General features: G+C 44.9%; 1 protein-coding gene across 10 annotated transcripts in view; it reads left to right on the forward strand.

Moving 5' to 3' along the window:
- The window catches only part of ARMH4 (armadillo like helical domain containing 4), a 53,712-nt gene that overhangs the window by 13,856 nt on the left and 17,389 nt on the right, over positions 1 to 22,467 (forward strand). For all 10 annotated transcript variants that reach the window (XM_084520452.1, XM_084520457.1, XM_084520458.1 and 7 more), the window contains exon 5: positions 8,956 to 9,207. In XM_084520452.1, the coding sequence (XP_084376578.1) occupies positions 8,956 to 9,207 (252 nt within the window). The remainder of the gene's footprint in view (positions 1 to 8,955; positions 9,208 to 22,467) is intronic.

The raw sequence follows: 22,467 nt of genomic DNA on the forward strand, positions 1-22,467 counted from the left end.
CACAATCTGGTTCTTACTATATTCTTTTGGGGGGTTTTAAGGGTAATTAAAAAGAAGGGTCTGTTTTTGGCAGGCTCATATGCCCATTGCGTTTTTCATGCACTCCTTCAAAAAAAAAATTCCAGATGACTACAGCAGTGTGTAAGCCCTCAGCTGGTTTCAGTTCAGTCATCTAGGCTGCTTCAAGTATAGCTGCTGGGGTTGAGCTGCTTTCACAGTTCAGCTTTTCACGTAGGCTGCTGGATGGGGAAGATACTTGTAGAAGATGCTCTACTTAGTGCCTGTTGTATGGTGTCAGGAACATCTCTGAAAATAGGCAACTTAAATTTTCTGTTCTGGAGGGAGGAGAATGTAGTCATAGCTCTTGAATAGAGGTGCTCCTGATTAATCAGGCTGGCTCTCACCATGTAGCTGGCAAAGTCCTTGTCAATAGTGTGGAGGCATGATCCCAGGGCTGGGAAGGCATGCTGAGAAACTAAGGTTCAGCCAAGAGCTGTGTTGGGTGAGTCTGAGTGTTTAAGTATGGAGATGAAGTTCAGCTGTGAGTCAAGGCTGAGTAACTGCCTCAGGGTGGAATTTCACCTTGCTTTTCTTGGCAAATAAATTGAGCATGGTTCCTAACACCAGTTTGTGCTGGTGTGAAAGTGCAAGAAGCAGTAGGGTTGGGTCTGTTGTACAGAGTCACTTGCTGGTGGTAGCCACCAGAGGAGCCAGGTACAGGCTCAGGAACCTGTCTTGAGCAATGGGGAGGCTGCACTCCTGGGTGTTGTAACATAACTTAAGGGAAGTGTTTCCCTCAGACTGCTCTAAAAGCTTTCTGACCTCTATAGGAAAACACAAAACACCAGTCAGTTGGTAGACTTTTTTTTTTTTTGGATCAACCATCTAACAAGTACCAGGTCCCTGCTGTGTAGGACAGCCCACAGTGTTCCCTGTGAGCTGCTGTATGCCTGCCTAATGCAAAGTCCCTCAGCTGTACTGAGACAAGGGGCTGGACCTGCCTTTGATATTAGCAAATCCAGTGTCCTGCACTTGTAGGGAACCCCTTTGCTGAATCTTGGCTGCAGGTTTAATTCTTATGCTTTGACTACAATAAAGGCTGCTCCAGAACAGGGTCAGTATGAAGCTTTAGGTTTTGACCTTATATTCATGACATTGTAATGATGTCCCCTTGGTCTCTGGGTTTCAGTGTTTCCTGTCACACTTCGCTCTGATCTATGTACCTGTATTTATCCTTCCAGCATACAGTGGGGCTTAGCTAATTTCAGTGAGCTCTCCTATTCTTCCCCTTTCTCTACCTATTTTTGGCAGTTCTGTGCTTCCACTTGGTCTTATTCCTGTGCAGAGACATCCAAGCTGTGCATAATACTTAAAAGTGAAGGCAGTAGTTGCCTTTATTTGGGAAAACACTTCAGAACTTGTAGCTTACATCTTTTTTTCCTTAAACTTTATTCTTTAAACTTCATTCTTCTTACTTCTGAGCTGTGTTGCAGTACATGGAACCATTTTTTGGATGTGAAGAATAATTCTTAATGAAAATTAAGGCTTTGAGTGGATCACCATTGTGTGGATTAAGACATGCCTCATTAAATTTCTGCAACCCCATTAAAAATTTAAATGAGTTTGCAGGGGTGTAAATAAGAAGGGTACTTAGCCCAGCATGTTAACTAGCCTGATACGATCATTTGGGTATCAACTACATTGGCAAGAATTTGAAGATTTAAGAGAAAGCACATGCAAGATGAACTAGTAACTAAATATTTAGTACATACTTCCTATTGCTTCTAGTATATTCTTACTAAGTAAGAACTGTCCCTTTGGTGCAGGTTGACCTTGATGTCTTTCATGGTAGATGATAGTTCATCCCTGATTCTCCTTTGTAGTGAAAAATTGGGGAGGAAAAAAGCTGTGACAGCTTTTTATATCAAAACCAAGCCTTTTAATATTTACCCCAAGTACATTGTTTGACTGAAGCACCAGCAATAATCAAATCTGGTGATGTTTTGTTTCATGAAATCAAGGGGTGTAGAGGGTGATCAAGCCCTTAAAGTCAGAAACTTTCAGGTAAGCAGCTAAGAGGATGTTAGGCTAGTTGAAGGATAGCTAGAAGAGGAGCAAGGAAACTCCTGCTGCATGAGGCCTTGTTGGTGACTCCCTGCAGAGAGAGGCAGACATGGGCCCAGCTGTCCTGCTCTGCTGCAGGTGTGCTGGCAGCTCTAGTTTAGCTAAAACCACAAAAAACACATCTCTTCTTAAGTGACTGGGTATGCTAAAGGAGATGCACTTTATGGCTTTGTACTTCCAAGTACAAGAAGTTTGTATCTGCTGTGCTGCTTATTTTTTAAGAGCAACTCCTGTATGAATTGCTAGGAGTGGTTTAATGTCACTGCTTTTTCTCAGATGTCTGGGAGCTAGCACGTCTGTCCAGCTCTCTGGCAGAAAATAAGCTGCATGCTGTCTCCTTTTGAGGAGGAAAGAGTCTTTGTTATTGTGTTTGCTCTGGTATGTTTGGAGGCGTGATCCTGGTTGCCACTGTTCTGCCTCCTGCTGCTTAGATGGCCTGGTTCAGTCTGATCCTCTCTGCTTGCTGTTCTGGCCAGGCTATGCTTGAAACTTTTTAACTTTATCTGACTTCTTATTTTGTCCAAGAAAATTAGAGTTCACTTAAACACCAGCTAAATGTTGTAGCTTTCCCATGCTTATCTTTCAGCTAGAACAAAAATGACGAACCCCCTACAGTGGCTATTGAATGGTAGTTGGAGTGTGTGGGTGAAAGTTTTTTAATTAGTTCTTGTTTTCTAATCTGGGGATTAGTTCACCCTCACAGCTTTGGGGAGGCAGATTCAGGTAAGGAGGTGTACGGCAGTTTCTTTTGAGGGCTTTGCAAGGATCACTTCTATCAAATTTCTCTCTGGAGCCACTGATGCTTGGGGTCCATCAGCACATGTAGGAGGCTTGCTCATGAGGCTTCTCTGTGGAGCTTTGGGCATCAGGTGCAAGGCAAACCATGCTGAACTGCTTTAGCTCTCTCAAAACCTCTCTGACAGTTTATAGCCTCTGTCAGGATAATCCTAGAGCTTCATGTTCAGTGGCGTGAAGCTCTGACTAGAAATGAGTGGAGTGGGCTTGCAGTCATCCTACCTTATGGCATTGGATAGGAATTGAGGTAACTGGTATCCTGGAGGCTGTGGCCCATAATAACAGATCCACCCTCAGTCCATGTCCTAGATCCGTCTGTGATGGATCCATGCTGATTGCATCCATGGATTTGCCTAGAAAATGAAGCTTTAACAGCCCAAGAGTAAAGAAGGCATTTAATAAGTAGTGTAGTTGAATTAGAGACTTCTAAAGAGGCACCATCAAAACTTTCAGTGTGATTAACATTTCTGCTTGAGACCTCTTTGGGGTAGGGGAATGCCATGTTCACAGCTCTTTTCACTATAAAAGCATTTTGTTGAGAGAAGTAAACTCTCTATTTGTCTTCCTCTGGTCTATCCACTTACAGGTCACAGTAGTTAAATCTGGACTGATTCACATACCCTCATTTGATTAAAATTTGATAAACCACCTTTTTTAACTGGTTGGCAGCTCAGCAACTGCCTACCCCAGACTAGAGGAGCTGTACTGCAGTGAACTAGTGAGCTAACTTGTTAGTCAGTACTGTTTATTCTGCAGTATTCATCTTTTTTCTCTAAAATAGCACTGCGTTGCTAAATCTACTCCTTAGCCTGGCTCAGTGTGAAAGCAATTTTGTGGTGAATGCTGCTGGAAATACAGCTTTTAGGAACGATCATTTCTGATCTTAATGCAGAAGCAGACCCATGGTCCCTGCTGCACATTTTTGCCTTTTTTTCCCCTCAAGAGCTCTTTTTTCCCCTCAAGAGCTTCTTCAGTGAAGCCTCAGCTTCACTGCAATGAGATGAACCAGGACTGAATACAAGTGTGAATTGCCTCAGATTTGGGTGGGGGTAGGTTAGGATCAGAATCCAATCTCTCCTTTTACTGTTTTAGCAATGTCATAGGGCCCTCTGCTGGGGACCAGTTTCTGCAGAGTGGTTTTTGGCAAGTGACGAAGACATTCTGGAGCTCAAAAAAAAAACACCACAAGTTCAGCGCTGCTGCCCTGTTGCCTCTCCAAGATGTAGCAAGAACAGAAAAACTTGGAATGTTTACTCTCCTCTTGAAACTTAGGATAGTAGTAGGGTTAGTGCCCTGCCTTGTGAGATAGAATCTCATTCAACATATGTGTTCTTCCCAGTATTCCCTTTCCTCATCTGTACAGCAGGCCAGGTGTTGAATTCCTCCTGTGAACACCTCTTCTACAGAAAAACATGGCTACAGTCATGTAATGAGTCTGCAGGCACCCTAGGCAGCTTTATGTGGGAAGTAGTTCAGCTAAACCCATCTATCAGGACAAAACCCCTGCAGATTTGTGCCCAGTGCACCCCTGGGCACTCATACCCAGCTCAGGAAGCTGTCTGGGCAAGGGCAGAGCCCATCTTCTGCCAGCCCTCCCCTTCCATGCTGGGTTCTGTCACAACTGATTGCTCTTGGCAGCATTTTGGAAATATCAGATGGTGACATTATTACTGATCACAGGAAAGCAACAGATTAATGATGAAAGTTCTCCTAGAAAGGTCTTTGTGGATTGATAGTCAGCTGTGATCATAAAAGCAGTGCAGAAAATGAGCTGTATTCCAACACTGCAAGTACATGGGCAGAAAAGAGCTGGTGGAGACTTTTTAGTGCCTCTTCCTTTTCTGGCAAGAGAAGGTAGTCATGGGCCTTCCTAACCCTATCCTTATTTACACAGCTCTGCTTCCTATGTTGTGTGTGTGACCAAGGCCCAGTGCTGCTGTGTGGGTGGGAGTGGATGAGGGCAGAAAATGAGTTGTGGGGTGTGTGCCACCTTTGTCTCTGGGGCAGTTGCAGATGTCAAAGCAGCCCCTGGGTTCCCTGATGTGTGTTGTTCTCAGGTACCTCATGCAGGTAGGTGTTAGGTCTCCTTCAGCTCTCTGCAGCAGTCACTCAGCTCTTGGGCTGCTTTGCTTGGTGTTGGCACAGGAGGGGGCTCCGCATGCTCCACCTTCTTGAGAAGTTATGCAAGAAGTGGGCTCACAGCTAGAAACCAATTAGCATTGGCTTCTGATTAATCACAACATAGTTGGCACTCATTAGATGCTCTTAGGCACTCAGACCCTGTGGTGTTGGGTAACAGATAAAACTGCAGCCTAAGAGACTCTTAATGTTTGGTGAGAGTGTTGCTGCTCAGGGAATAGTAAGATATTTCTCCTGTGCATGAAATCTGACAAATAATGAGTTCTAAAGTCTTCTAAGGAATAAAAGCATTTGTAAACGTTAATGGAAAATATCTGAACATCCATCTTCAGTGCTGGTATCTTCACCTCAAAGCCCCGCTCACTACAGTGGGGTTATGATAAGGGTGCTTCTGTTCCAGCTTGTTACATGGTGTTATACTTTTTAAAAAAAAAAAAAAAAAAAAAACTCTGTCAGTGCCTTTGTAGCCTGTTTCCACTGCTGGGAGGGCTGCTGGTACATTCCACTGCCTTGCTGATGGTGTCTGTCAGCAGCTTGGGCTTACAGCAACTGTCCTGTGCTATTACTACTGAATAACGTGGATCTACTCCTGCTTTGGGGGAGCGTGGCTTTCTGCAGCTGTATGAAGACTGTAAAGAAGTACAAAGCTTGGCTGAAGCCATCTGTGGAGAATGGAGGGGCTGTTCCCCCTTGGAAGGGCCAGGAGGAAGAACTGGCCCAATGCTCCCCTTGTCATAGGATAGGTCCTGGGTCCCCACCCTTCTTTACCTAGGGGTTGTGCGGGCACAAAGGACTTCTTGCTACTGCAGGCTAGCCAATCCCATGCTGTGGATTTTATCAGGGATGCTAATGAATCAGCCCTGACCCCACAATAAAGCCCAGCCATTGTTGTTTTGCTGTTTCTGCACACTATTAATAAAGGTATTTTTCACCAAACAGTCGTAAAAAATTTTTATTGTCTCAAATTTGTTTTCTTGGTGCTCTCTTACACCTTCTCCACAACCAAGCACTTCAATGCCTGTTACAGGTTTGTCAGGTCCTCTAAAGCCAAAATCTTTGTCAGATGAAGCTGGAAACTCATTTTTATGGGGATTCCTGCTGCTTAGGTTGCACTGTTATCACAGCAGGGAGGTGTTAAATTTCTTGATTTTTTTTTTTTCCCCTCTCTGTGTCAAGGAAGGAAAAAATGAGCCCCTGTTACAGAATACATTGCTTATTTAGTCTGTCAGGGTGGCAAATTTTACATTGAATTACACATTTACAAATTTACATCTTGAAGATGAGACTAATTCTCTCCTAACTGATTTATACCTTCTCCTTAATCCAGGAGAAACTGTGGGCATCTTGGACTGTGTTTTGGTGCTGAAGCCCTGGGCTCACAGGGAGAGGAGATAGGATATCATCTCTCCAGGGCTTTGTTAGATTCACGTTGTGTGTCACAAGTAAAAGTTAGAATTTGATGCAAGCAAAGAAAGTATGAGTTGCTGTGTGTGGTGTGCATGTCTGCTGTAGTGGGCAAGGGGCCACCTGTGACTAGTGCCAGGTGTTCAGAAGAGCTCATACACCTGCTTTGTACCCAAGTGCCTGGGTTGGATAGACTCATGCAGCCAGGAAAAACATACTTGCATTTTTTTTTTGTCAGAATTAGTGCCTTGACTGTGAGATACATTTCATTGTACGTTTATCTTGCTTCCTTTGCAAGAAGAACCTTAGCCAAGAGTTGCAAATATACACAAGCACAATACACAAAGTAATTCACAAGGGGTTGAATGTGAAGGTGGAAACCCACGTGCCTTCTGAATCTGCTGGCCTTTCTGGTTTTGGTCCTTTCAGTCTCTTGTTAACTTTGAGGCAGCTGCTGAGGGCTCTGAATGTCCAAGGAGGGTGGTTTAGGAGAAACGTAATGTTGTAAAAAGGCTCTGGTCTGAGGCATAAACCTGCAGCTTTTGGGGTTCAGCTTTGTGGTGTGTGCACCCTTTCCTATCCCACAGTACTGTTGGGTGCTATGTCTGTGCCTGCCAGGTTCCTGGTGTGCCTCTGCACCTGAAATCTTGACATTTGTGAAGTTTGCCTTTCTTTAGAAGCATTAATTCCTATTTGTGACCACCAAGTGGTGCTCTGTGCTGTACCTTGCAGGAAGGCAAGCTGTTAGCATTTTGGGATGGGGGGTTAAAAAGCTGTTTTCAGGCATGTGAACGAGCTATAGAGAAGAAAAAGAAGCGAGTCAAGAGCCCTTTTTTCCTCCTTGCCGTGGCTGTGCTGTGAGGGTTATGCGTTATTCTCATCCTTATGCTGTGGCTGTGGGATGATTGATGTGGCTGGGTGATTTAGATGTGATAAGCAGCCTTGGCACTTCGATTCAGGCGTTCAGCTTAACTGCCTGCTAGGGTTTGGAGGTGCAGAGATGGATATCTGCTCCTTCAAAATTAGCTCCTGGCAGGTGCCTCCAATTAGCTTGCTAAAATCACAAGAACCTTCTGAAAACATTGTTCCAAGATAGTTTTTCAGAGATAAAATCTGATCCCTGTTTTCTCTTGACTGCTTTTTCATCCAGTCCATCTAGGGAAAGTGTGTTCGTGGTCCCGTTCTCCAGTGTGCTGGCTGTTTAGCATCTTTGCTATTGAAGTTTGGAAATCTTTTGTTTATAGCTGTGTTGCTCTCAACAGAGGCAAAAGACCTACTTTAAGTCATCTTTGCAGGTTTCCTACAAGCGCTCTGGTTGCTGTTCTTGTGTGTACAGAGGCTGTGTGTTTTGTATGGAAACATGCAGCTTGAGAGAGAAAATTCCGACGTTGGTTTGAAATGATGGGCACATTATAAGACAAAAGCTGTCTGTAAAATGTAATGGGAATTTAAGTGGCGAACTACATCCCTGCAGCCTCCATTAGATGCTCTGCATGGTGTAATTGTTTACAGGAGCGATCATTCCTTTCCAAATACCAAAAGACATGCTGTAGCAGAATGATGCAGCGGAATTCAAGTAGCAGCTCATTTGTATGAAATGCAGGGCTAAAACTGAAAGGTGGCAAGAGGAATTGTCCTGTCTGGTGAGCTGGAAAAAAACATGCAGTGCTTTAAAGCAAATTTTTTATTGGAAGGAAAGGAAATGCTATGTAACAGCACTGTGAACTCCTTGATTTTATGATGTACATTGATTTCTCTAGGTGTCCTGATCTCTGAAATAAAGGCCATCTCCCCCCGTTAATTAGTAAGCTGGATAGCCACCAATTAAATAGATCCCCCCAAGTTCCCTAGTTATTTTCTTGGTTATTTTGGGGAGCAGCCTTGCTGGAGTGCCACTGCATCCCAGAGCAGAAGGGAAAAGGGTGAAACATCACACAATTGATAAGGTGCAGATTGCTTTACTTACAACAGGTTCGACACATCCAGCCCCTGGGGTGTCCCACCCAAGCTGCTCCAACGTATTGCTCTAACTTATTGCACCCCTTTGGCCGTGTCATTAGTTGTTAATTTGGTCTTCGCCCCCCTCCCCAGCTAAACCAGCTCCTCAGCTGCTGGGTGATGGCTCTCCAAGGTTGGGTGCTCCAGGAATTTTTTGTTAAAGGGCTGAGCAGAGCACTGTGTAAATTAGGTAAAGTGCATGAACGTTATGCATTATTTTTTAGCTTTGAAAAATTAACCGCTGAAAATTCAATTATGTCATTATTCCAGGCGCTGTTTTTTCACAGTGGGTGGTTCCGTTAGTAGCTATTAAATAGCTTGGACAGAACTTGTGGCTTCAGAAGTTTTTGAGACTTTATAACTAAAAGGGAAGGCACAACATTGCCTCTGAAGAGGTGGTAGCAGCAGGCTGTCTCGGTGCTCGTTGATAGAGATGTAAGAACCTTCTGCCTTGTGGGACCTTTCCTGATGCTATTTTTGTCTTTCTCTGTCCAGAGGGTGAGGAAGAGGAAGAGGATGAAGAGGAGGAGGAAGAAGAAGAGGAGGAAGAAGAAGATGAAGAGGACAAAGACATAGATTCGATGGATGAAAGCTTGGAAGGTGACACAGAGCTGCCGGGTTTCACGCTTCCAGGCGAGACCTCCCAGGAGCCCATAGCTGGCCTGGAAAACCCTGCGGCCCAGCTGGCTGGGGTGTCCTACCAGGTTCCCGATACCATCGAGTGGGAGCAGCAGAACCAGGGTCTGGGTAAGAGGAAAAGTCCCTTCTTCCCTTATCCTCATGGTGGACATGTCTCTTGCTCTTCACTTTGCATGGGACATCCTGTTGTGTTGATGGCCTCATGGGTTGGCCTTCAAGCTCTGTCGCTAAACACAGAGCAGGAGCATTTCTGAGGAAACCCCGTCCCCCAGTGACGAACTGGGATGGGTCCCAGGTGATGTGCCCTGAGGTTTTAGTTCGGGGAGAGCCTTTCTGAATACTCCAGACCTGTTCCTTCATTCCCAGAGCTTAGTGTTGTGTGGCTCTGAGGGTGGAAAAATAAATACTGCTCAGGTGAGACTCCTGGGGAAATTTCAGCGCCCTTTGCCTGAGTTGGGTTGGTGCAGGCATATGAGTCCTGTGAGGATGAAGCAAATAGAGTGGTTGCTAATCAGCCCATTGCTAGTTCAGCAGCATTCTTTTATGTGCCATTTTTCTGACATTTCTTCAGTGTTGTATGCCCAGGCATGGGACCCCGTGGTGGTTAAGCAAGACAGACCTACAAGGCCTGTATAAAGCTTTATGTAGTTTATTCCCACTGTATGTATAGACCCTGTGCTTTATGGCTGGACTAATTTATTCTGCCTAGAATTAGCTGATTCCTGTTTGCATGTGTGCTGTCCATCTGACGTGAGTCAAAGCTGGTGTGGGACAAGGTAGAATTAGCCCAGTTTGGGTACTTGGGAAGGGTACTGGGATCATTTTGTAGCAAATTCAATTTCCAAGCCACACTCCATCAAAAGCAGGGGGAACCTTTCAGGTGAATCAGTGGGAGCTGAACCACGTCTGTAGGGAAAGTCTCTGTGTGACTAGTAGTGATCTAGCTGTTTTGAGAGGCTCATCAAACACAGAAACCCCAAAACTCTTATATGTTGAGTTATATCAACTGTCACCTCCCCTGGATTTATAAATGTGACATGACCTGATGTTTCTCCCTATGTAGTCCTATTTCCAGCCAGCTTGAGTGATATTGGCTTCCTTTGAAATGAATCAAAGAACGTATTTCAAGAGCCCTGTGGGAGCGTTGCCCTTTGTGGGCTGAGTTTGCATCAAGTCTGGTATCTCCCTGTCCCACTAACTCTTGCCTGAAAAGCATTGTTTTGGGTGGTTCATGTCAGATCTGCTTCACATGTCCCATTGTGCCACCAGGCTGGACAGGAGCTGTGTCAGGGGAATAATTCTAATATTTAGTGGCTCTCTGGCCGGCTTTGGCAAGCTGGATTAGAGAGATACGTGACAGTGCTGGGAGGAAAAGCACAGGAAACACGGGGTTATGATGCCCATCAGGTACCTTCGTAATGAGGCAGGAGAATAAGCAGCGGCCAGAGGCTGAAGGTACCCTGGTGTGCAACAAACCTCCCTGCCTGGGGAGGCTTTAATAACTATGCACAGAAAATAAGTGGTGCTGGGCTGTGAAACAACATGTAGCTTTAACACTCCTTGTGTTGTTATTTGTTAGGAGGGGTCCTTATCCTAGAGCAGGATGCTCCTTACGGTATCTTTTTCTGAACGTATGGGACCCAGTTCTGTTTCTGATGTTTATTATTACTGCATCCTGCAGCCTTCATCCTCTACCACTTTTTCTCTTTCTTAGACCTTGGCAAGGTTGTCTTTCCAAAAATTTCAGACTTCGAATGCGTTGACTGTGCAGCAAAACACAAGGTTTTTGTCCCTCACATGTATTTTATGTACCCTCATGCAAATTGGAGGAGCCTGCTGTGAGGTCTGTCACGTTAGTTCAGCTGCAAAGCGCCAAAGCCCAGGCACCTGAAGGACTGGGCAGGTGTGAATTTCTGCTTTCTGTGTAAGTGCCTCACTGAGTTATGCATCACTGCTTCCAAATAGTTTGGCTTGCCTTCATTTTGAAGCTGTTGCAGTCTGTGCATACTGCCATGAGGGAGGGGGTGAGCAGAGCTCATCCTCAGGGGCTGGGTGGGACTTCTGTGCTGAGATGGTGTGGAGAAAGGAGGGGGAGCAGTGGGATCACTCTATACTTTGACTCACCTCTCTTATTCTACTAGGTAAACACTTTCATAAAGAGCCATTTATTCTTTTTCTGGCTAGATGACCTAAACGTCTTTTTGATATCGGCTCCTTCCCCATCTAGAGTGTGCTTATGTGCTCATCTTCCCCATCTACAGTGCTCCTAAGAAGAAGGGAAATTATCTGTGCTTTAGACAGAGGCACAAAGAAAACCAAGGACTTGCATCAGCTCACCTGGAAAACCCAAGGCCACGCAAGGAACTGAACCCAGGTGTTCACAGTGCCCTATGCTGGGAGTGGATGGGGAGCAGGAGATACCAACAAGGCTGGAGCATCTCCACGGCAGATGTGAGCGGTGCTGGGCTCCTTCTCCCCTCTTCCCACTTGTGCCAAGTGGGTTTTTTTTTCTTAGGTCCCTTGTCCAGGGTGAGTGTGCACAGCCAGGGCTGGTGCTCTGTGTGTACCTGGTCCTGGCTGCATGCTTCTTTATGATGCACATTAGCAGGGGTGCTCAGAAAGGAGAACAGACAGGATGGAAAAAAATATATAGCTTGTGCCAGCAGGAGGTGGATTGTTAAGAAGAAAAGAAATACCCCAAACCTGACAAGAGGCCAAAAGAGCTGCCCACATCGTTCTGCTGGAGTGTGTGGAGAGACCAGGCGTACTGTGAAGGGCTTGTAAAACTTCAGATGTGCTGGACACGTGCATAGACTCTTTGAAACCCTTTTTCTCTAAGTGCTTTTCTTCCAAAGGTAGCTCTTTGAAATCCATTTCCTTTAAGTGCTTTTCTTCTACAGCTAAAATTAACTTGACTTTCATTTTAAGACAGCTTCATAACCACTGTACATCCCTAGTCACAGCTCTGGAGAAGGGAGGACTGCAGTTTTGAATCCATCTGGGCCAGGGCACGCTGCACCTGCCTGTCTCAGCCCACGGTGAGTCTTGGGAGTGGGCAGGGAGGTGCAGAGCTCTTCCCTGGGATCCACAAGCAGTGCTGAGGAGTGAAGAATTTCCCATTCTGCGCAAATGAAATATGGCTTAGAGGGGAGGTTATTCTGCTTAACCTGGGATATGGCACAGTAAGGGAAGTCCTGAAGAAAGGTAACAGTACCCAGCGAGGTACAAGGTAAGGGTACACCAGAGGAGACAGGGCAATGCAGTTCTGTGACCAGGACAACGTGGATTTGTATACTTCATTTTGCAGATTATTGACTCAATATCTTGCAACAGATCCTGTGAAGTTACTGCAGTCTGCTTTATTAATGACTGGTTTCTCTAGGAGATAACTGAAGATGTTTCTGCTGGAGTAAATTACAGTACACACACTGCAGTGAATTTTTCTACCCCTGTGTTTGTTTCTGTCACTGTTCTGCTAAATGGAGAAGAGGAATGGGTTTGTTTCTTCTGGATTCTCTTTTTTCTTTTGCTCCCTAAACATCAAACTTTTACAGTTGGCATCTTCCATCGTTTAAATGCTTTGCACATACATCCTTCTCCTGGGGTGCATCTCTTCTCTGGCCTTCAGAATTTTGAGATTTAACTCTAAAATCCATAGCACAGAAGAGTCCAGAAGTATCGGAGTAGCTATACTCAGGTCAGTTATTATTGAGTTTACTTTGATAGCTGACATGCCGAAAACCCCTAGAGAATGAGTGACTTGATCCACAGACAGCTTGGCAAAGCAAGAGACAGTTTGGATTTTTGTAGTGGTCAATGAAAAAATGCCAGAGAAAGAGGATCATTAAAAATGTCAATTCTGGGAAGTCAGATGGTCCTACATTAACTCCAGCTGAGCAAAAACAATTTATATCCACCAGTGATGAGGCTGTCAGTTTTACAGTACATCAGTTGACTCTCTAAATGGCAATATTTAGACCAAAAAAATAGAAGCTGATCCTCCAAACGCTGCTCTGATGGCCTGTGTCTCTGGAGAAGGAAGGTCTGAATATGCTTTGGGATCTCTGTTGGTGTCCTGTTCAAATGCTTTGTCTCCAGATATTGCTAGCAAAGGACATGTTGGCAGTACTTTGGGATCCCTCTGAGATGACCTGTCTGCTTTTTTGATTCGTACCTGGGTGGCATGTAGCAGGTGAACACAAACTGTTTGGAGAACTATCAGAGGGGCAGGAAAACTGGGCTTTCTGGGAATGAATAAAAAATTATCATTTTTTGGTCCACAATCAGGTAGGGGGAGGAGGACTGGGGCAATTTGCTAATCCTCTAACTTTGCTGCTTTGGGGCTTAAAGTGAGTTTGCTTTGTGCATTCAAAACATATGGAGTTGTTTGGAGCAACACTGGGATTTGCTTCTTGAGGCTTACAGGGTTGTGACTTTTTGAATACATGGCTCACATCATCTACGTAAAGGGTTATGGTGGAATTTGGTTCTTAAAGATGTTGACTGAAACCCAGCAGTTGCTTATCCTAAGCCACCACTAATATGAGGTAACAGTAAACAGAGGAGAAATGGATTTGAACCAAAAACATTAACAGAGGAACCTGTTGTTGTGCTCAAAATCTTGTTTTATGGGCAGAGAGAAGGCATATCTCATCTATACCTAAAACCAAGAATTTACTGCTAATATAATTGAAATCTTAACTATCTAATTATTATTAGACTAGATATAGCTATTATAACAGGAAAAAAAAGAGGAAATAATTGTGTTAGTACAACTGCTGTACCTACACTTCTTGGTTTCTGTGCCTTTTCCTGGTGTTATGCTCACCCTTCCCTCGCATCTGTTAGCATTAAGGTCAGTGGCTTCATTCTGGGGTTACTGGTGGGCTCGTTAGCGTGGGGTCAGCAATCTCTGCAGTCCTTTGCCTGGAGGAATATAATGTTCATGTTGATAGTTCCTTCTTCCTCAGTCTAGGATACACTTAAAGTCATTTTTATGCGTTTACTGACACAATTTTTCATCTTGCCCTTTCTTTATTGATCTGCAGCTCCATATTACATCTCAGTTAGCTATTTATGGTGGCTTTTATGTATTTTAGATACTCTTTATGTTCTCTTTTTTTATCCTAAAACATTTTTGTCCGGGTCTATATTTCTTTAGCTGACCATTGACGTGTTGCTTATGGACAGGGGGACTCCAGTGCCAGCACTCCCCTGTCTTATGGCAGAACTCAGCACTGTATCTCCATTACCTGAGGATTTTTTTTCATGCCTGGCATGTGTTTTCCCATATGGAACTGTTATGTTAGAGTCCTAAAACCATTCAGTACTACACAAAAATAAACAAAAGTAAAACATAATAGCCATAGGCACCATTGGGTAGAAAAAAAATGCTGCTGCAGCTAAATCAAGAAAAGCAAAGCTGTAGGTAGGTCAAGGAAATTTCAGACAGCCTGACAAGCCTCCATCCTGAGGCCTTACAACCTCATAGCAAGGCAACAGCAGTACCACGTTACAGGGCTATGTGATCGTGCTGCAGCTCACGAGAAGTCCCATGAGTTGCTAGATACCACAGCATCTGTTACTGGTTTCCATCTGCCCATGTAGATATTGTACACGGAGGAGTTTGGACCATTGCTGTAGATGGGAAATTAAACATATTAAAAAAAATCAGCAGAGTTATAGAAGTTATGAAGTGTGTCAACATCATTCTCAACATGCAGTTTCCAGAATATACACCCAGTCTTTGTTTTGTGTACTTGTGTGTGTGATCTTGGTTTATACGATAATGGAAAGCCATAAAACTGTCTCCGTTATGCAAGTGCCTTGTCGCTACCTAATAAACACACACTATTGGAAGCACGTGTATTTTTTTTTAAGGAATAAACATATTTGCAGCTCTGACTAACAGAAAATAGCTGTGTTGCAGATCTGTGGCTGCAAATTATACTACATAAACCATGCAACCTATATCACTTTGATTAGTGGTGGTAAGGCAGAACAGCAGCAGCAGAGTAGCGGAAGATGGTAAAATTTTGAAATGACATTTTTACAGGAAGCTGGGATTAATGCTTTTGTGGGCAAAAATAGCCAGCATTAGGCAGACAGAATCTGAGACTCACAAGTTAGTGTGTTCTTTAATTGCTGCCCCAAATGGATCTATTTTAAGCACTCTTACAGCTCGTGTTATTGGAATATCAGAGGGCCTTTTAATCTTTAATGCATTTATCTTCTTAATTACCCTGGGGAGGTTATCCACCTCTTACAGGTGCCAAGGAAAAACATGGAGAGGCCAAGTGACCCCAGCGGTTTCACAGGGAGCCTTTAGCAGAGCAGGGATTTGTGTCGGGTGCAGGAAGAAATGCCTGGGCATCGCCGTTCTCCGGCTGATGTGCCTGAGGAAGGACTTTGCACCTGCATTTCTCCCTGGATAAAGTACAAGGGATCACACATGGGAGAAAATACACTGGTAAGACGGAGCCACCATTCCAACAGAAGGGACCGAGCACACAGAAGTCCCAGATGAGAGTGGCTGACAGGAGCCAGGATAAGCAGCAGCTGCAATTCGTGGTGTGTTTGTTCAAAGCGTGGCTGCTCGCAGCAGTCCTGCCCTTTTAGCTTTGCCCCATGTGTGTTTATGGATGTTTTGTTGCGCACAGCATTGGCCACGCGAGGTCTGTCTTCCAGACGGCTGCAGACTTAAATGAGCAGTCTCGGCGATAGAGATGATTATTTTTACTGTCTTCCTGGGTGCTTCAAGTAATTTATACGGTTCCATATGCTCCTCACTAGCTTCTCTTCCCTCTCCAGATCGGTAATAAAGCTCCCATCGTCAGCCTGTGCATGAATCTCTGGTTTCTGTTCCTCGTAAGGATGTGCGCTGTTTGGAATTACTTCGTTTTAACTGTTTTAAGAGTTTGCTCATGGTTTTACCTCAGTCCTACAGCAGGCTAATATTCAATCAGGCTTGCCTTGTCAAGGGAAATTTTGCATCCAAATATCTCTCAGCAACAGCGATCCTCTTTCCTGGCTTGTTGTGACATACGCTTTTATAATGACAGAGCAGCTCCCAAAAGAGAATAATTCACATCAGTCAGCCTTTTCTTGTTGTCAAATTTCGTCCTGAAGTGCTTTAAGGATCGTGTCTGCTGCGTTTTTACATCTGGCACAAGGCTGCTGTGCCACCGCCAATGCAGCCTGCGTGTTTTAAAGGTGAGGAGCTGGCAGTGCCACGCTCTTCCTATTGGGAGCTCTTCTGACATTGTCCTCAGAGCAGAAATAAAGACCAAGAGAAGGCGGTAGCAATGAGTGGAACAGAAGATATGAGACTTGGTCACTCATACCCAGCTCTGGAAGCAAACAGCTGTCAGAAACAGGTGAAATAAAGCTTGCGGTAAAAGAAAGTGTGCCTGCAGTTTATCAAAAGGAAGGGGAAGGCAGCAGGGGCCTTTCTACACAAACTTCTAGCAGGAAACTTCAAGCTGATATTTTAGCCCTGACGTTTTTGCTGGCATATGTTGAGAAACAGCAGCACTGTCACCTCCTCTGATACATCACTTTGAAACAGCAGCCCTGCCATGAGCCTCTAGTTAAAACCATCTGAGGGTAAGATTAGCTAAGCCTACTCGTTATCAGTCCTCAAGTACTGCCCCCAGGAGCTGGGGGCAGGTGTAGAGGGCATTATTTTTTTGGCTCTGCCATCCTCCTCGCCCAAAGTGTGGGATCCCACCAGCAGCTGAACGTTTTGACCTTCTCCAGCTGTCTGGCTCCATCCATCCATTAGTGGCAGTCTTACAATTTGGATGTGTCTGCCTTGAAGCATGGCTCGGCACTTACTACTCCAGGTAATTTATCTGAATTTTTAATTTTCTGCCTGAATTAAGGGGTAAGGTCCATTAGCCAGTGCACTGCTCTGTGCTGCAGAGGCTGGAGCAGCCCAGCACCACCTGTGCGTGCACGGTGCTGTCAGCTGCTTTGGCACAGTCTGTCCATCCTGCTGTCTGTCAGCCCTGCTGTAACAGAAACCCAAGTGTCTCGGCTGTCTTTTTAATCTGCAGTAATCCCGTTCCTTCTCAAGTCTGCACTTTCGGTGTGTCACATTTCAGCGTGCCTTGCCTCGCCCTCTATCCTCCGGCTTTTATATGTCAGAAATCCGAGCTCTGTTCAGGCAGAGGAGATGGCGTTCAGCCCCCTCTCCCACTGGGCTGCAGCAGTCACTTAGCTTGATCGAAGAAAAAAAGGCAGGCTAGCAGCTCTCCCTGGGTCAGAGTTATTAATTTGTGCTTGATGTGCTCATCTAGGTGGCCTTCGCCTCATGAAACGAGACTTGTCCTTACGTTGGAGAAGTCAGATTTATTTTCTAGTAGCGATACATATATACTACAGTGCAAAAAATCTGTTTTCATGACATTTCAGCCCTCAAAAAAAAAAATAAATGGAGAGAGGGAATGTAAAGCTTCGTTGGCCTTGAATTTCCTCTCCTCTTCTGGGGATTTGCGTCAGAGCCTGATCTTTTGGGTTAAAACGTAGCTTCCGATCGCAGAGTGATAAGAGAAAAATGGAGGAAAAGAGCTCGTTGTGACTAGTACCAGGAAGAGTGATGGTAATTTATTGAGAAGATGGTTTTAAAATATTCCTTTCTAATGAGAAAGTAGATATGTTCTCTCTCCGCTTGGGCAGTGCAAGCCACAGATGACTGATGCTAAACTTGCCTCCCCGCTGGTGTTTGCTCAAATTAAGATGACTTGAGGATCAAAGGAGATCTAAGTTCCTTCCTGGAAGGATGCTCTCTTGATAAACATATAAATCCTGCCCTGCCTGAGAGCGAGTTAGGGACACGTACTGGAAATAAGTAAAGTGCTTGGATTTTGACTGACAATAAAATAATTACCTCAAACTGCAAGCAATTGGTGTTTTGCAAAAATGCTGTGTATCAGCATTAATCACCAAGAGGGGTCGATACGGTGAGAATTACTGGAGGCTTTTGCTTCCTTTTATTTTTTTTTGCCTTGTGTTTGAATAACTCTAATCACAGCCTCATCCAAGCCTGGGATGTAATAAAGGGTTTCAGCAGAGCTGTTCCCAATAACCTATCATTTCTTTTAATATACTGGCAATGCCATCAGTGCCTGAGGATTTATTAATGTGAAGCGAGCCCAGGAGCTCTCCCAATTTTCTCCATTTTGTTCCTTTTCTAGGCTGCTTCCCCCACACCTCCCCTGCTTCCCACTGACTGCACAGGCCAGTTTTGCAGTTTTGCACGCCTGGGGTCGTGATGTTCTTTCTGTGGTGTGCTCAGGGATGGATCTAACACCCATGGGGGATCTCAGAGGGCTCTGGGTCACCTCCCTCTCCCCACACCACCCGTATGGCCTGGCAGGTGACAGCCTGCCAGGAAAATACCTTCCTCTTGGGTATTTCTTCTATCTGGAAAACGTGGCTAAATGCAGTTTCTTTTTATTTTTTTTGGCTGTAGGGAGTGTTGTGTAGAGGATTGAGTGAAGCATTGGAGTGAAAGGAGAGCCTTGATGAAGAGATGTGCTCTCCCGTAGCTGGAACACATTTCTGGGGATGCTATTTATGAGGGGTGGGTTTCACTTGGTTGTAAATAATATGCTGCTGATTTAGGAGATGTTCTGGGGCTTATTGGGGCAGGGATATAGTCCTCCAATAGGTATCTGCTGCCTAGAGCTGGCGTCCCCAGACCTGAATCACCTGCTGCAGGGAACGCACGCTTCAGTGGTGCTAACTGACAGCAGCAATGAGTAGTTATTAAGCACTGAGTAGTCACTAATGTGTGGGCTCTGAAGATGGATATGAGGGTTTAAAAAGCCAGTGGAACTCATAATTCTTCATGTATTCTGAATCTGCTTCAAGGCATCCGTTACGGCGCTCGCTCTCGTATCCCATTCTGAAGACAGCAACACTGGGACAGAGAAAAACCGTGTCATGGGCTCGGTATTTCTGTGCACGACCCTGTGGTTCTGCAGGCAGGTAACAAGGGAGATTTACAAATGAGGCATGCATGCTCCAGAGCCCGGCTGGAACCTGTTTTGCTCCTCATGACCTGATGGTCATTTGCCTTTTCTTTCCCTTCTCTGCTTTGTGGTGCTTAAACCCAGGCTCTGCTAACGGGGTCCTCAAGGGCTGGAGCTTTCCAGGCCCTGGGTAGCGATGCAGAGCTTCTCTCCTGAGTCACCTTGAGCTTGGGATGGGTGGGTGTGAACACTCAAAGTAAATATCCCTGCTGAATCACGGAAGAAAACAGGATTTATTTATGCCTGGGTGAGGAGGAAAGCCTAGAGAACGTTTCCAAAACAGATCCTTGAGAAACTTTTAGGGACAGTCAAATTCCAGGGGGGGGGAAATTTAAGCTGAGAGTTATTTTTATTGTTAGTCCTATCACTGTAACAGTGAGTTGGGATGGTCATCTAGAGACTGGGTTGGCAGGGAGTAGAAATTAAAGCAAATCCTCTGCTCCAGATCCTCTTGAGAGAACCCTGGCCTGGTGGGATGGGGGGGAAAAAGGAGCAGAGGGCAGAATAACAGCCATCATTCTGACCATAAATAATCTGTGTCGTTCTACCCATCTAGATGGGGATGTAGTAAAGCTGGAAAAGGTACATGGAAGAAGAACTAAAAGGCAACCAAAAGGATAGCCTGCTCTCCTCTGCTTAATTTCAGAAAGAAGTAGTACCACTTCTTTCTTATGTGACCTTGAGCAAATCCCTTACTTCTCCTTTTCCTGAGTCCTGGCATCCATAAACAGGCTGGTATCAGTGCTTCTCTGTGGTTTGTTCATTCAGGTTCTTTAGAGCAGATACTGTCTCTCTTTATGAGTTTATAGAGCATTTATTACATGAATATAGCATCTCAGGTGGGCATTCAGCACTTACAACGATAGGAATAATTCACCAGAAATTCCTTTGTTTTCTCTCTGTATTATTTTTGGCTGATAAACAAAAATATTGATAGCTGCTGAGACAAAAGTGTGTACTGAAGCTGGCTGAAGAGGCAACGTGATCAGCAGTAAATGGCCACGGGCTGGAGAGTGAGCCAGGGAGGTGTCCCTGTGAGTTTGCCCTGCTTTTGTGCTGTCTGGTGAGCGTTCAGGGATGGGTTATGTCGTGAAGCTGATCCAGTACAGCCGCTCTCATGTGCTTTTCCTTCAGCACAAGCTTTGCCCTGAAGCCCTTAGCCTTGTTCCAAGGACAGAAACCCCAGCAACCAGCTGGTTTTGCTCGCTGCAGGGAGATGTGACTCAGTAACCCAAGGCACCTCCCTAGGCTCTTGTTGTGCAGTGTCTTTCAGGTTCACAGAGCTCCACATAAAGCATTGTTATTCGGAAATCAGAGGCGTGAGCCTGTTGATAATTTAGCTCAGGGGCCAGACGTGCAGCAGAGTACAGACATCAGTGCGAGTTCATGTCGTCCCCTTCCCTTGCTGAGGACTCATTTTTGTATTTGGCTGCTCTGCCTGCAGTGCTTGTGACTGTCGGGCTGAACTAATTCCCCTCGCAGCACAGCCAGGATCATAACTTGAGTCCTCAAAGCAGAAAAGATTGTGCACTAGCACAGAAAGTAGTGGCCTTTCCAGCAAGGCACCAGGTAGGCTTTCTCTTCTCTGTTTCACAGTCTCATTCTCTGTCATGGATATTTGGATGGAAATTTTCTTGTATGCATAAAATGCCTGTGGGTTCCCATAGCTGCCTAGGTTGTGGGTCCAGAAGCTTGTCCTGTGACGTGTGGTCTGTCAGCTCTTGGCTTTAGTGGATCTGTTTGTTATCTCTTAGAAAATGGCTTTTTCAGTAAATTTCTCAGTAAATGTACAGATTTATAAATCGGGATGTTGTGATGAACTGGTTTGAGTCAACAGTTCACCTGGTCTGTCGATCAAACCTCTAACTGGGTTTGATCAGTAATTGCCTGAATCTGTCAAGCAATTCACAGCATTACAGGACAAGGCCAGTAATTTATCTTTCATGTGTAGAATTACATTTCAGAAGTGCTCAGTGGTTTTACTCTTTCTGTACCTACAATGATTTGCAGATTTTAGGTGATCCAGAGAGGTTTTGCTCATGCTGTGGAAAAGGAAATCTTTCCCCAAGAAATTCCCTGTGCATATTGTTTGCTGTTTTAAATGAAGAAAAAAAAAAAAAAAAGAAAAAGAAAAAGAAAATGCAGTCCAGAGCTCTCCTGACCAAGGGGCTGTGATACTTACAAAACAGCCAGAAGAAAATTCTGTCTCCTAACCTGTTTTTTTTGGCTTTGTGTATTTCTGAAATGTGCTGTTGGATAATAATTTCCTTCTGAGGGAAGGCTATTAGCATTGACTTTGAGATTAGAGCTTGCTCACTGACTTACTTGCAGGATTTTGCGAGACTTTTTGGAAGATAAGCGAGCAGCCCCCTGCTTGAAGCCTGATGAAATGCCTGTGTCTTTCTCCAGGCTGATTACTTTTAGCATGTAATGTGGAGATTTATCTGCACACCGGGAGACACAGACTCCTGGCAAAAGTCTTTTAATATTTCGTTGTGCCTTTCCCTGCTGCTGCTTCTTGTCTTTTTTGACCTTTGTTTCCTCCTCTCCCCTTGGTGGGCATTGCTGTGACCTTACAACCTTCCAGCCCAGGGGTGAGAGTTTCCTGCAGTGAGTTCAGACAAAGATCTCTCTGCTTGCTCAGGGAATGAGTTGAGTCTCTGCGTGTGATGGAGCACATGAGCCGGACACATCCCATCATCTGACAAGGACCTGGTGGTCTCAGGAGGAGTGTGTGCCCCACAGCTAGGAGGGAAGCCCCCTTTGAGCTCTGCCCCTCTTCATGTCTCACCTGGTGAGCACGAAGCACTGGATCAGCACGGGCCGAATGAGACCTGCCTGCTGCAGGGGGCCACAGAGGAGGAGGGAGCCTTGATCAGCCCCTGATACACCTGTCAGGTGAACAGCAAACTTTGTTCCACTTCATGTTGAGCTGCACAGAGTGGCCATCAGCGTTTGGACAACAACCATTTGCTGCTGCTTTGAAAGCAGATTAAGTTGTGAGCTTTATCCAGATAATTTCATGAAGGTTCTCGCATGTCAAATCGCTTCCTTGTTATTTGAACAGATGATGGCAGCAAAATCAGGAGTTATTCAGGAATGTTCATTTTCCAAAATGTCTTCTTAGAGCCTCATCTCATTGCTGTCCTCATCAGAGAGTGGTCTCTGCCCAGCTCCAATCAGGGTAATGCCCTTTCAGTGTAAGTAAATTGTTAGAGATTATCTTAATCTGCTTGGAGAAACACCAGATCCATTAATTTCTGAGCAGAAGGATTGGGGCAGAAAATGCCATAAAGCATCCTCTGACAACTATGATTTTGTGTTGAGGCAT

This window comes from Aythya ferina, assembly GCF_964211825.1.
Source record: "Aythya ferina genome assembly, chromosome: 5".
Classification (NCBI taxonomy): domain Eukaryota; kingdom Metazoa; phylum Chordata; class Aves; order Anseriformes; family Anatidae; genus Aythya; species Aythya ferina.